This window comes from Cryptomeria japonica, chromosome 9 (assembly GCF_030272615.1).
Source record: "Cryptomeria japonica chromosome 9, Sugi_1.0, whole genome shotgun sequence".
Classification (NCBI taxonomy): domain Eukaryota; kingdom Viridiplantae; phylum Streptophyta; class Pinopsida; order Cupressales; family Cupressaceae; genus Cryptomeria; species Cryptomeria japonica.
Genome location: NC_081413.1, coordinates 380,991,650 through 381,007,455, shown reverse-complemented (window position 1 = coordinate 381,007,455; position 15,806 = coordinate 380,991,650). Strand labels below are relative to the sequence as shown.

Below are 15,806 nucleotides of genomic sequence, written 5' to 3'. Positions count from 1 at the left end.
CGGGTTGGGCAGTATGTGTAGATGATAGGAAAAGCACTAGTGGTGGAGCTTTCTTCCTTGGAGACAGATTGGTGTCATGGCATAGCAAGAAGCAAGAGTCCATTTCACTATCCACTGCTGAAGCAGAGTATATTGCAGTTGCTACATGTTGTTCTCAAGTTTTGTGGATGAAGCAAACTCTCAAGGATATCCAGGTAGAGTTTTCGGATCCCATAGTTGAACTACTCGCCGAAAACTCGACGAGTTTTTGTATCCAGCGAGTAATAACGAATTTTATTCGCCGGATAACTCGCTGAGTTTTTGGCCAAAACTCGGCGAGTTCGAGTCAAAAATTCGCCCCCCTGTGCCTGAAAACGCAAAACGGCAGAAAGGTTATTCATTTTGTGTTTTTTGATTGGGTTTTGGGCTAAGAAGGGTGAAGGTTGGCTTGGAGTGACTTGCAAGGTGATTTGGAGTGATTTTTGAGTGATTCCAAGTGGATTTTCAAGAAAAATCAGATTCCCAGGTTAGTTTTTTAATTTTTTTTCTATGCTTTTTTAAAACATTTTTTTTTTTTTTGTTAAATTTAGATGAGTTAGAAATCATTCCTAAGTAGTCTAAAATATTTTTAACTTATTTGAACAAGATTTAACACTAGTTTTGACAAGTTTTGTAGATTTTTTCATCATTTTTTTGAAGAATATCTAGTTTTCAAAACAAAATCAAACCTTAATAGTTTTTTTTTTCTTTTTAAATTTTAAATGTGTCTAAATGTTTTTCAACTAATTTAGATAGTTTGTTAAATTGTTTAACTAATATGTTAACTTTTTTTTTTTCACTTTGTATGTGTAGGTTAACTAAGCATTAAATATGACAAGTCATGATTGGCCACTAGAACCATGCCCATCCGGTTATATAGGCACCCATCCTAGAGGTGCTAGAGATAAAGCTTGTAGGTATGCATATGAGGGACCCAAACCTGGGGAAGTTATTTGCATAAAGTGTGAAAGAGTACTTCTTGGAGGCATCAACCACCTCAAATACCACTTTGCTGGCATAGGCAAACATGATGCTAGAGAATGCATAGGGACCACTCTTGAAATAAAAAGAGAAATGAATGCCCTACTTGCAGCTAGGGAAGAGAAGAAATTGCAGAGGGAGAGGGTAAAGCTAGCCATGAGATCAGCCATAGCTCAATCTCAAGGTGCTTCTATTGATATTGAAGAGGAACAAGAAGCATTGCAGAGCATAGTGGGCTCTCGGCGTGGTCCATGTAACCTCAAACCCACCACCACCTCGCCCATTGCATCTGGTTCCTCTAGTAGAGTACTTGGCTCTAGCAGTGCCAGTGCCACTGTTGCATCACGATCAGGGTCCATAGGTGACTATTTTGTGCCTAGGAACACACTTGGAGCACAACTATCATTAGAGGCCACTGGATGGAATAGGGAGACACATGAGAAATGCCACATTGCATGTGCTGATTTTTGGTACTTCAACAACATTCCATTCAATGTGGCGGAAAATCCTTATTGGCTGAATTTGGTGACCGCAATGACAGTTGTAGGAAAGGGGTACAAGGTCCCTACTCGCAAGGAGTTGAGTGAGAGGTTAGTAAATTACTAAATAGTCCACTTGATTTCATTTTTAATTGTTTTGTGGATTTCTTGTTTATTAAATCAAAATTGTTTACTAAGAACTAATTTCACTTTGTTGTTGTAGGTTGCTCACAGATGCTGTTGGTAGGGCAAAGGAAGTGGTAGAGGAACAAAAAAATGAATGAGCAAATATGGCTGCACCATTCTTTCTGATGGGTGGACAGATGGCAAGAACCGCACCATTATAAATTTTTTGGTTGCTTGCAAGGACAATGTAGTGTTCTTGAAGTCGGTTGATGCCTCCAGCAAGGTGAAAAATGTAGAAACATTGGCTGGAATGTTGGAGCAGGTTGTGATGGAGGTGGGGGTAGAGAATGTGGTGCAAATCATCACAGATGATGCAACAACATATGTGTCAGCAGGTAGAATCCTTTTGAATTATCACCTTTAGGCATTACCAATATTTTCATTTGTTGTACTTGTGGCTTTGTTTTACTTGGTTGCATCTTTCTTAAGAATAACTTCTTTTGCAGGAAGAATCCTCCAAAAGAGGCACCCCACTCTTTTTTGGACACCTTGTGCAGCACATGTCCTTGACCTTCTTTTGGAAGACATAGGCAAACTTGAGTGGGTGACTCCAATTGTGGAAAATGCAAGGAGGATCACCAAATATATTTACAATCACCCTTGGGTTCTAAATTTGATGAGACAACACACCTAAGGGAGAGATTTGGTGAGAGCTGGTGTCACAAGGTTTGCAACGATTTTCTTGATGTTGCAAAGTGTTCTTGTTGCATTGACTTCTTTGAAACAAATGCTTGTGAGTGGAGATTGGCTTAACTCACCTTATTCAAAGAAGCCTAAAAGGAGAGGCTGTGGCATTTATAGTGTTTGACAACCAATTTGCACAAAGGGCTGCAAAGATTGTGAAGGTAACTTCAAAACTTTAATTTTTACTTATTCTTGATTCAAGTCTCTCATTACTAATTTGTAACTTCATTAATTAATCTTTTTGTAATTTGTATTTTTCAATTGTAGGTGTCAGAGCCCTTGGTTCGAGTTCTTCGTTTGGTGGATGGGGATAAAACCCCAATGGGATATCTTTATGAGGCCATGGATAGGGCCAAGGAGTCTATCAAAAACTACTACAAGGGGGATAGACTCAAATTTGATCCCATTTGGGAAATTGTTGATAGGAGGTGGAACAATCAGCTCCATCAACCCATTCATGCAGCAGGGTACTTCCTCAACCCTCGTTTTAGGTTCAGGGGTTCTTACTCAAATCCGAATGGAGATGTCATGGAGGGCCTCAGTACATGCATTGAGAGGATGGTAGCCAATGTTCAGGAGAGACCTCATTGTGAGTGAGCTCCAAAATTATGAGGAAGGAAGGGGTAAGCCACGCTCTTCAGAGCTGGCTAGGAGAGGAAGAACCACTCAAACCCCAGGTATAACATTTTCCATTTGGATTTTGGGATCTAAAGTGATTGGTAAACTCATAGTTCAAAAAATCGCGGACTCGCCACGGACTCGTGAGTCCTTGGGAGTCGCGAGTCGACTCGCCAAGGACCCGCGAGTTGACTCCTGGCGAGTCCATCCGAAAGACTCACGAGTCTTTTGCAAGGACTCGCACGAGTCTTTTGCACGGACTCGCGAGTCTTTCAAATGGACCCGCGTGACCCAGAAAAAACGTCATGCAACTTTTAAAAGTGAGTTTTATTTTTATTTTTTTGCCTTCATTTGGCGTAATTGAGGGAGTGAAATATCTCATGAAGGGTTTTTTTGCCAATAGAGAAATAACACCCGACGCCTATATAAAATAATAAAAGTATTTCCCAAGGGGTGATGCCCCTTGACCCCAAATTGGGGGCGCTGCCTCCAAACCCCCGTCGAAAAATATAGGGGGAAACTGCGCTGATGGAAGTAGTGAAAATTTAACCTCCGAGTCTGATTAGGCTCCATATAACAACATAACTAGCATTGAAGAAATCTGGGTATTTAGATTTAGTATTTCAAATTTCAAATATTGCGCGTTTGTAGATCATATGACATGTGTTATGTTTCAATTATGGCTTCTATGTCCTCTAAATGCATTAATTTCTTTATGTTTTTTTGTAAAACTACGGTTTTTTTTTTTGCCGAGTCCTTGCCGAGTCTTTCGCGAGTCTTTCACAAGTCCGAGTCCGAGCCCAAATTTTTGGTGTGCCGAGTCCGTGGGCCGAGTTTTTGAACTTTGGATAAACTGATAAATTATGTTTTCTCTTTTCTCTTTGCTTTCTAACTTTTCAATTTTTTTTATTTTGCAGATGCTTGGTGGCAAAATTGGGGTGGAAACACCCCCCATCTCAAAAAATTTGCCCTCAAAGTCTTATGTCAGCCTTGCTGTTCATCCAATTGTGAGCGCAATTGGAGCTTGTTTGAAGCAATCCACATGAAGAAGAGGAGCAAGTTAGCACAGAAACGCCTCAATGACCCTGTCTTCGTGCAATATAACCTTGGATTGCGCGTAAGGAAGGTAGAGGAAGTAGAAGGTGGTCCAATTGACCTGGATGATATAGATCCTTACAGTGATTGGATATCATAGGAGCAACCTCCATTGTTTTCCGAGGGTGAGATCACTGATTTAGAGAGGCAGGCTATGGAGGAGGGGGGTGGATTTGGTTTCACGTTGGATGACATTGAGGAGGAAGAGGATGAGGATGAGGATGAGGAGTCATTGCCAGTGCCGCAAGAAGGTGGAGACATAGCTTCAGCCATGATGGAGGATGAGCCAACCATACCGAGCGAGGAGGCACAGACACTCACACGCCCACTGCAGACTTCTGGGACTGGACCCTCTAGATCTACCTCCCAAATTTTTTGCTAGAGTTGGGAAGAGGAAGTTGTAATTGTAATTTGTAATGATGTATTTACTTTTGGTTTTACAAAAACTATTAACTATATTGCTTTTAGGCTTCCAACCATCAACATTCCTCATGAGGATGCGATTTTGTAGACACTTTGCATTTAAATATATCTAGAATCAGTTTGTTTCTTTTGTGTTGTCATTTATTGACTCATTGGATGCATCTTCTCATTAAATTTTAGAAAAAATGCATTTTTTATTAAATTTAAGTGTGTTTTTAATTTGCTGAGTTTTTCGTCGAGTTTTTCTGAGTTTTTGCTGAGTTTTCGCCGAGTTTTTTTTCCCAGGGGCTTGACGAGTTTTGCGGAGTGACGAGTAGTTCAACTTTGTCGGATCCTATTCCCATCATGTGTGACAACTTAAGTGCAATCAATATATCAAAGAACCCTTTCATGCACTCTAGGACAAAGCACATTGCAATCAAATATCATTTTCTCAGGGAAAAGATTGCAGAGAAAGAGGTGAAAGTTGAATATGTGTCCACCGGTGAACAAAAAGTTGATATCTTTACTAAGCCATTGCTTAAGGACAACTTTGAATATCTAAGACAAAAATCGCCTGCAACACTTAAGGGTTTTTTAGTGTAGTCTGTGGTTTAGGGGGAGCACTTTCCGCCTTGAACCTCATGTACAGTCTTAGGGGGAGTTTCGAATTTTCTAAGTAGTAGTGGCACTGCTTTTTATATTGTAATAATGGTTCATCTAGCTTACAAGCAACAGAGGAAGTCTAACATGATGAATGTACATACGTCAAGAAGTTGTAAAGGAAATTTCTAATGTATTGCATTTGTGTCATGATCAAAATTGGAAGTTCCATTCATTGCTATAGAAAATCAAAGAGGGAGTTCATGCACAATTGACAATTAGTTGCGGCGGCCTTTGCCATTGTTGTCAAAGGGGGAGAATTGGTCGGAGAAATGGTCTGAGTAGTTTGCAAGTGTGTTGACATCAATGCCAAAGGGGGAGATTGTTGGCATTATTGTCATTGATGTCAAAAGGATGTCAAGAGAGGTTGCAAAGATGCAGGTAGCAGTCACGCATAACACGCAGGTTATGTTGTGCTATTGCGCATAACACGTCATGTCATGCTGCAGGAGTTTTGACTTGATTCATCGTCCCCACATGTCGGCAGTAGTGATCGAGTCTCGAGTTGGGGTTGAGAGTTGTGATTTCCACATGGCAGCAAATTGTTTGGTTCACGTGTATCCGTGGGCCCCGCGATGTGTTCGAATGCAGGGAAGAGATCGTGCGAGATAAGAGTTTCATTGAGGTCGAAGACCCTGGTTGGCAATGCGGGACAAGAAAAGTCAAAGGGAAATGTTTTCCCCCGCTATCTCGCACCACGCAAAGTATGTGCATGGTGTCCGTGCGGGATAACTCCAAGCTGGGCATAGTGTCTCCCTCTATCCTGCGGCTTGTTTGAGTTGAGAGTGAAGGTCTCGTTGGGTAACAAAAGATGAAGCAAGAGATGCTTCCTGCCACCCCGTGGCATGGACGTGTTAAAGGTGACAATGCAGGTTTAAGAGATAAAAGGCAGGAATTGGGCTTCTTGCTATCCTGCATCATCAAAAGTGAGGAGCGATGGTCATGTGGGGCTACGCAAGGTGGAGCGAGATATGTATCCCACTATCTCGCGATACTAAGTAAGACAAGATGATGGTCGCACGGGGAAACATGATGATAGTGGTAGAAGGATCCCGCAATCCCGCAGCTGTAGTAGGATGGAAAGAGGATCTTGCGGGGTATGTAGAGGCAGAAAAATGGTGCATCTCGCCAGCCTGCATGGGTAAAATGAGCATGTGAACAACGATGCGGGGCAAGTCAAAAGGCAATATGGCGCATATCCCGCCATCCCGCAGTGACAGAGGTTAAGGTCATCAAAGATATTTTTTTGTCGACACTATGGCAACCCGATAAGCTCGATAGTCCACGTGGCGGTTGACCATGGTTGACCAGGTGACTTGGATGTCGATTAAGAAGATTTTTGACAACATCTGTGCATACCTATAGGCACAAAGGTTTACGTGGATGCTAACCGACTTTGACCGTATAATCTCACGAAGGAAATGAAGACATATGGCTCCCTGATTGTAAACAAGAACATGTAATGTGCAGAGGTCGGTGACGGTGGACTTCTGTATGGTAGTTGTCGATCTTGTTTGGGTAGGTCGATAGAGGATGGAGAATGCATTAACGGCGACCGAGTTCCAAATCGTTGATGGGCTCGAGGAAATCGACAGAGGCAAAATAAAATCTGTTAGACAGATTGGGGTTGCTAAAAATAGCAACTTAGTACAAAGAACTTTTAGAAAAACAGAGAAGAGTCATTTAATGTAGGTGGTCGATCCAAGAAAGAAATCCAATCTACTGCAGACCGAAGCCTAGAAAGGAAAATGAATTAATTGCAATATTAGAAGGAAAAACATTCCTTGATGTAGAACTGATGGTGCAGGACTATAAATGAGATTCGACATTGGTAGGTGTGGCTGTTGAGACAGTTACAGAGGTGGAAATAGAAATATCTCGTCTAGTCGACTGTGTAAGTGGAGTGCTGTAGAAAGTTGTGCTGTTGCCAAGAAAATCAGAGAAATCTACAGAAGAAAAAAGAAGAAGTTTGGAACAAAGCAAGAACAAAGTATTCTGCAAAGTGAAGCGCTAGCAGGAAGAAGAAGACATCCATAGAAACTGAGAAAGAACAGAGCATTTTGGAGAGTAATACTGTAGTAGAGAGAGGAAGAAAAAGGGACAAAGGAAGGAGGAGAAACAAAGGAAAAACTTCAGCAGGCAAAGAAAGTCATTCTCAAGATATGAGAATTTTTTAAGTGTTACAAAACTCATTTGTAACAAGGCTTTGTCATTACATTGTAAACTTAATGAATCAATGTAAATCTCTGAGTGGGTGCTTAGAGTAGGGGTAGGTGCTCCTTTGAGTAGGCACTCATAAAATCAGGGGTTGGTGTTCCTTGGGTTGGGTGCCCTAAAGTTCAGGGGTTGGTGCCCTAAACATTGTAAACTGTTATTTATTGTAAGGTTGGATTGTAGCAGTAGACTCCAACAGCTATTCTCACTGAGGTTTTTCCCACATTGGGTTTTCCTCGTATATTCTGTGTTGTGGTTTGATTTGTGTGTGTATATGTTCTTAATTAATTTGCAGTGTCAGTATCTGCACACATAGTTAAAAGTTTTAAAATACACCGATTTACCCCACTCTCAGTGTCCATTTGTGTTCTTCACCAATTTCCCAAGTTCACCTATATAAGAGTTCAAGGATGTTCCTATCCGCCATACATGCTACCACGCTACCATATCGACAAGATGGTACTACTGGAGTTAGTGAGACAGTTGATCACTTATGACAAAGTCCATAAAAATAGACACGAGACTTGGATTGTTTTTCCCATCTTAATTGGACAATCAATAGAAGTGTGTCCATCCTTACAGGTAGTTGAGAAATCTGAGGAAGAATTGAGATCCTATTCCCTTATTCCGTATTCTTCCAGAGAAAACTTTGATCCTTATGGCAACATGAGAATAGCTAACAGGAGAAGGCACAAGTATAAGATGCAATTGGAAGATTATTGGATGAATGCCCAAGATGATTTAGAGATAAGAAGGAAGATGTGTTCAAGGCTACCAATTGACATCGTCGGGATGTGTAAAGTTTTTGACATTCCCAATGAAGCACAAGATACTAGAAAACACCTCCAACCTGTGTACGAATGAGAGAAAGACAAGAAGGTAGAGGTTAATTGGATTGATGTTGAGATCATAGATTTGAAAGACTTAATGAAACTACTCTTGGCCTACACACGAAGATGGGTAGACATTCAAACTCAGAAGTTGAAGAGCCAAACTGCGCAATTGACATTTGATTTGATGGGAAATTCGGATTCATCTGATGAAGATACAAAAAGTATGAGCGTGAGTGAAAGTACCACCTAGTCAACTCACTCCAAAGGCTCAAAGAGGAAAGAAAATCATAAGGATCATCACATAAGAGGAATAAATCAAATTCAGGTCGTCCTTCTACTAGTACCTCATCCATACATGAAGTGGAGATGAATCAAACAGCCGCCAAGGAGAGTTGGCCACTCAGGGGAAGCATAGATCACAGTGTGAATGAATCCATGGAGTCTACAATTCAAGACAATAGATGCGAGAAGACAAATAGAGGGAAATGATCCCAAGTACAATACAATTCAGCACCATAGGAGCAAGCTAGCAACAAGGCATCTGAATATGAATATGTGAAAATAGAGAAAGAAGATGATGAAGTAATCTCTCCACCCCAAGAAGATCAACAACTCAAGGAGGTTCAAGTGGGAGAAGAAAGATTCTCTATCCCAGCATGACTTAAGGAGAGATTAGCAAAGGAAGTTATAATAATAGAAGAAGAGTCTATTGATGATTTGGATGGCTTCCTGAATAAACCTTAAGAGAGTTAAAAAGAAGGCCACCAAGATGTCAAAAATTGTAAAGGATAATACTAGATCTCGAGATAAAAATTGCCACTCCAAGAGTAGATAAGCCCGAAGATGAGATCACAATAGAGGAGTATGACTTGGAGACTATTGACTTAGGTCCTTCCACTACTGAGCAAGCAATGTAAGACTTGAATGACACAGTGAAGATAGTTCATGGTATGTTGAAGCTTGAAGTAGAGAAAAACAAGAAGCTCAAGAGAGAGGTGAATGCATTGAGGAGCTACCTTCAGCAACTCAAAGAACTAATAAGGCAAACATGATTCTTCAAACACACCTCCACCACTGCTCCCTCCAGACTTCGTTGATAATTTAGAAGAAATGAGGACTTTAATTCATATGACGAAGAATTGGATAAATAAGTCTTTCAAAAAGGCAAATACATCCATGAAGGAGCTAGTGAGGATATTTGACAAAGTTTCAGGTGTTCTTGATAGGACTCAAGTTCTCATGGCAGCATATGATGTTTTCACTTTCACCAAAGATTACACTATGCAAAGACTACAAGCAATGAAGAGCTTACCTAGAGACTTTGGTGAATGGAGGAGTGTTGAAAGAAGGACAATCACATGATTTCCAACATTGGTATAACTTGCTCTGAATGAGGAAGGTCATGTTTGAAGATATCAATAGTGGTTGCACTTAACTAGAAAATGCAATAAATGAGATACATGATCAAATCGTGGAAGTAGCTGAAATCATACTTGAGAAAGAGATGAATGAAGGAATCCATATAGATGCTGATCAGCTGGTTGAGAGAGTAAAATTCATATTCTTTGGGACAGCTAGATCACCTACAAAAAAGCATCTGGAAGATATACAGTCATTCATGGTACTTGCTAGTAAGACTAAGGATTTTGGGTCAGGATGGAAGAAAACCTTTGCTATTGCCTTAGATGAGGTGAGCTTCATGGAAGATCAGTTGAAACTTGAAAGTCATGCCTAATGTTCCAATGGACAAGATTGAAATTATAGTGTCCAGATTCATTGAATTTACATCAAAAGAAAAGGATAAGGGTAACAAACTTCTAGAAGAATGTTTTCTATGATCCCATGTGGCATCTTTTTTCTCATTGGAGGATTTTTCCTTAAAGTTTGTGCCAAATGGATGTCACATTCCCATTGGTTGATATTAAATAATTTGCAATAAATTAGGTATTTGTTGTAACAAACTCTAATTAGGGTTTAGGTGGCAAGATCTTGGCCATTGATTTTGATTTAATCTGGGCCATTCATTGTATTTGAGAGCACTATATAAGCTCCACTCATTTTATTTGTAAGGGATTGATTAGAAGAGTTTTGAAGAATTGTTGCTTTGATGCTGCCAGGAATAATAAAAACATTGAAGTGTTGGTGACTTATTGTGTTTTGGAGCATTTGCTTGTTTCTTCATCCTTTTAAGAGAGAACTTAAAACTAAAAAAAAGAAGAAAAAAGAGATAGAATAAAACTTGCTTAAGTATTTAGATGAGTGAAACAATTATGTGCATGATTGATGGTGAAGCTCCTATTGTTCATAGTCAACTGAACTCATTTTTGCCATTAACTTCAATTACTACTTTTACATTGATATCCATCGTTTTGATGGTGTCCATGTTCGCAGTAGTGATTTGAATATTATTAGCTATCCTTAGAAGATCACACTAACTTTATGGAGATGTTCTTCGCATGTTAAAGCAAAGCTTAGTTGAGCCTCATTTGAAGTTATCCATCAATCGCGCATTCTTAGTGTTAGTTTAGCGTTTCTAAACGTTCATCCCTTTTTATATATATTTTTTAGCAAGAGATCATTAGTAGTAGTAGAAAGAACTTATTGCAATATCATTCGTAAGAATAGCATTCCTTGTGATTAAGAATTTTCATCTCTTTGAAGAACAATTACTTGAGTTCCTTTGGAGGAGCAGCAAACACATCAACCATTGAAGCTATCCAACACGTCAAGACTTGACATTGTTAACCTTGGAGTCATCTCAAGTGATCCTTGCACTCAGCACTAGAGAGGTCTTTGTTCATCAGAGGATAGAGTATTCAATACTTTATTCTGTGTTTGATAGTGCATAAAACACACATCAACAATACCAAAGCCCATAATGCATAGTACTCTTAAGATACTTGAAGATCCTCTTAACTACATGAACAAGAGAATCCTTAGGAGTAGCTTGAAATCTAGCAACATAACCAACAACTTGTATAATGTCAAGCAGCTCAAACAAGTAAGCAAGTAGCTCAACAAACAATTGATGAAGATCTAACGAATAATCAGCAGCTTGACAAGTATTTCATTTCAAATAATGTTGACATTGAACCTTTCGACATCAATGACAAAAACTTGCAATATGGAAATCATTTTTTGCTGCATTGTGGTTTTTCAGCTGACATTTGGACTAAACTTATTTCAAAATTGTTGATGAGTTGGGTTTTTCGGCCAGTTTGGAACAACACATCTATAGTCGGGCTATGGGCACCTCGAGACCATTGGCACTCTGGAGAACACTTTGCTCTATGTTTTATGAGACATATGGATTGAAAGCAATCAAAGAAGTTTAAAAAAGGAAGTCCTATCCATTGTTGGGCTTGGATTGAAAGTATCACTAGTGAATATGTGAAGGTGATTTACAAAGACTGGAGTGCACATGTCAAACTTCGTAGTCCACGTACCTAATCAATGGAATATTAGTTTAAGCTCTCCTATGAATGGGTTAGTAGTCTCTAAGAATAATTGAAGAGGCGAAAAATGGAAAGCCCTTTGTATGGTAGGAAGCTTAACTTTCATGAAGCTTCTTGTAGTAATCTTGGTCCTGCAAATTCTAGCTATGTGTTATGGGATGGCTTGGGCATTTTTGTAATTGGAGGATCACCCTACTCAAATACTAAAACAAATAGTGAAGCTGAATGGGAGTCACTCTTATCTGGCATAGCCATGGCTTAGATAGAAGGCTTCTGTAATATCATGATGGAGAGAGACTCTTTAATAGTTTTCAATGCTTTGAAGAAAGTGCGTTGCTCCGATTGGAAGCTTTATGCTATTTAGTAAGAAGTTTTCATATGGAGAAACGATTTTGGTTCAGTAGAGGTGGTACATTATTGTAGGGAACAAAATAACCGATATATTTTCTTGCCAATAATGGGGTTGATCTTTATAATGTTTGTCTAATTCGGATGGTTGTAATTATTTATTGGTATCCTCCCATCCATACAATGGTTTTCATTTCTTTTCAAAGCCTTGTTTATGATGTAGGGATAACAAAGTTGTTTTGATTGCATTACACGTGATTGGTCATGCTTGGGGTTATTTGTCATTATGATTTTTTCGAGCTCTTTGAGGATCATCTAGTGTTTTTGGTTAGTGTCATCATTAGCTGGCTTTTATTATTTCGACCTCTTTCTTCCTTTGTCCACACACTGATTTAGGAGCATCGAGGGTGTAAGAGCAATCTTGCAGCAACCAAAAATGTTTTCTTTCAGTTTATTTTTGTTATGTAGTTTTACAGTGCTTTACCAATCATTTGGGTTTGTCATAGTTACATTTTCCACACAGTCAATAGTTGAGCATTTAGGATAGAAGATAGAATCAACTGTATGGCAGCACAATTTGATTTGAACGCTCCGATTTGATATCAAAGTGGAGGATGGTTTGTTTCTACATTAATGCAATGGGATTGCTCAAATTGTTGGTTCATGAAATGTCTCGTCAAATTTCCTAACAAAGAAGACCTAGTTTAGCTATGAATTAAATATCCAAGCGTTCATTGATATTGGAAGATACCTACAAGCTTATAGATTTGTGTTTAGAGCCACATTGGATTCTTATTTTGGGCCAACTAAGAACCTTCTACACCAAAGATATGCTATAAAAGGAGGTCTAATGCATTTGCAAAAGGACAATGAAGAGCAAGGAGACATCTGAGTTTCAAGTAGTGCCAAATATCTTATTAGAGAAGAGCAAGGAAAGAGTGACCAGCTTGAGGATAACCATTCTTGTGGCCACACTAATGTGAAGTGCTAATATTGTATTGTAAGCTAAGACTAAGGTCTAGGCTAGTTATAATGCATTGATTATAAGTGTTTGTGATAAGGTTGAATAGTTGAATTCAATTTGTTATCATCAGATTGTATTTGTATATGCAATGATTATAAGGTTTGCGATAAGGTTGAATGGTTGGATAGTCCTTAGTTGGACCCTTCATCTATAATTGTATCACACACTCTTTAATGATTGGCTTCACTTGTTTTATATGAATGGCCACCCTTTGCCTTGATAATATTTCTTTGAGTCTTGGTTGGGATGGTTAGAAGAAGTTGGATGTGATTGACAAGGCAATGCCTAAAGCATGCGAAATCATTCAGGGATTATTAAATACGGAAGGATGGATTTTCGCATGGTGGTTGGGGTGGATTGGATTGTTGATTGCGGTTCATGGTTTCTTGAGCATGATTTCTTTCTTTTTAGTGGCTTTGAGTTGATTTCTTATGACTTTTAAGGGTGCTTGCAAGGATTCCTATAGTTGGGGTAGGGTAATTGGTCATCATTTGAGCAAGGTTTTTTAAGTGTTCTAGTCTAGCCATGCTAAGGATTGTAAAAGGATTTTTGGGTGAAGAGTATAATGGCTCCCTTTGGTCTAGGTTCTGATATTGGCAACTTTTGCAGACAAATTGCCAAATGTGGTGCTATTGGATGAAGTGCAGCAAGGAATTGAAACACTAATAGTATCGGTGAATGACAATTTGGTTAGTGTCATGGAACTTGTGAAGGGAGGTGCTGAGTTGATGAATCAGCTAGATAGTGTTTTGAAGATCAAAGATGAGACTTGGGATTTAAAATAGAAGGTGATGCACTAGAAACATAGGTCTTGTTAGTGGATGTGGATGTAGTTACTACATTCTGCCAAGACTTGAGAATCGTGATGACACATTTGTTGGTAATACACCGTAAAGGGGTCCTTGAAGGATCTAGTGGTTAAACCCTGCCATGGTTGGAAGGTGATGTTTTGGTGCATTTGTCAAATCTGTTGGTGTGCTAAAATGCATGCTGATGGATATCATTGTTGATCTGGCTGGCTTGGGTAGTGTTCAAATTAAATAAATTGTGTCTTTGGTGGAGGGTCTCCCAATGGGGGCTTTGAATCATCGGAATGAGGCTTTGGGTGCTCATGACATGGAGTGTTGGGTTGTGTTCCCTCTGAGTGATTAGTTTCCTCCTGTTTGTTTAGGCTTATTGCATGGGTTGTTTAGGTTTTGTGTATTTCATTTTGTATTTCTTCCATGTTTGATACTCACATTTGTGTGCTGGGTATTCAGATATTTTGCATGTGTTTCTGTTAGTTTTTATATTTATGTGCTATGATTTGGCTTGTACTGTGGTCTCTTCCTGCAAACCCCATCTGGGGTTTTGTATGCATGATTTTTGTTGCTTTAGTTATATATCTCTTATTCAGGAGTAGGACTGGTATCTCTTATAGAACTCTGGATCTTTTATCATTAAAAAATTCTTAGTTACTAAAGAGAGTGTCATAAGATTTGATTCTTTCTTGTTTCATCTGTTGATGCCAAATTATTTAGTATTTGTTCCTATTCCTGATTAAGAATATTGTGCATGTTTTATTTTGCATTTATAACAAACAATGTTCATTCAAGTTGGTGTAGGGATTAGGGATTAGAAAGAGGAACTTTGTAGCTTCCCTTGTTGAGCCAATGCCCTCTGGCTTTAAAATTTTACCGGTGAATCTCTGATAAACAAAAAATGTACTAAAACCCAAAAGAACTCCCGAAGCTGCAAATCCTAGATATGAGCCATTTTTTGCTAACTATTTAAACATCTGTAAATCATAATGATATAAAATAAATGCTAAATGGTCTTTTCAACTTTCTGTTCAGTGGACTCGAGAAGGGATGGCTACACTTGCTGCATTAAATGTCTTAGTAAGTTGAGACTAGTCACTACACATTTTGTTATTCATGCTTACTAGAACAATATCTGATTGATAGCTTTGATCATCTAGAAATTGACCTACCTTTCTATAAATATAGCTCCTGTAGGATAATTTTTGATATAACTTAATTGCTTCGGCAGGGAAAGATTAAAGGGTATCCTTTATGGCCGGATGCAAATAGGGTAGAATCTTTCTTAGATGAGAACTCTGCACCTCCAGCTGCCTGTCCAAGCATTGTCAATGGAAAAGCATTAGGTATGGTATCTCTATTTATTTTTTTCCGCTTCACATCTTTTAGGTCCTTGACATGTTTTAAATTGCAGTATGATGTGTTGCAGGTTTAACATCTTCCAAGCTTTAAGAAGGGTCCTGACAATTTTGAAGGTGGTTTATATAGAATGCACAGGGCCAGTTTATAATTTAATTTTCTTGCATCAAATATTGAAAAAGGTGGTTCATATATTAAAAAAAGGCTAGTACATTCCTTAAGTGTTGCTTTTAATTGCCAATTGCTTTTAATGCCAGACTTGGTGAACAATTTAGAATCTCAAGTGAAAGTTATATGTATAGTGCAATTTATGTAAAACATCCCGTAAATCCTGAAGAGGATGCCTACCACTGTATATATAAATATATATGAATTTGCATTTTGGTTGAATAGAGAATCAGATGCATCTGTATAATGGAATTCATGTTGTAGATATTGACACATTTTTGTTCAACCCGTCTAATGAAGGTGATACACAGTCAAGGTTTTGAACCTCTCTACATGTTCACTAATATGACATTATTTAATATGATTCCTTATCTTCATGAAGAAGGATGACGAGGCTGATTGCAATGTCCACAAACCTTTGCAAAACTAGCATGATCATAAAGAACTGAAATTTATGATAGGTGGCAGATTGTGAAGTC

General features: G+C 38.8%; 1 protein-coding gene across 2 annotated transcripts in view; it reads left to right on the top strand.

The window, feature by feature from the left end:
• LOC131072682 (glycerate dehydrogenase) overlaps positions 1-15,549 on the top strand; it is a 76,003-nt gene extending 60,454 nt beyond the window's left edge. The window contains exons 11-13 of one of the 2 annotated variants that reach the window (XM_058008924.2): positions 14,836-14,880; positions 15,032-15,146; positions 15,215-15,549. In XM_058008924.2, coding sequence (XP_057864907.1) covers positions 14,836-14,880; positions 15,032-15,146; positions 15,215-15,219 — 165 coding nt within the window. In that variant the 3' untranslated portion in view covers positions 15,220-15,549. The remainder of the gene's footprint in view (positions 1-14,835; positions 14,881-15,031; positions 15,147-15,214) is intronic. The other variant, XM_058008916.2, reaches the window with a different exon arrangement.
• Positions 15,550-15,806: the final 257 nt, after the last annotated feature.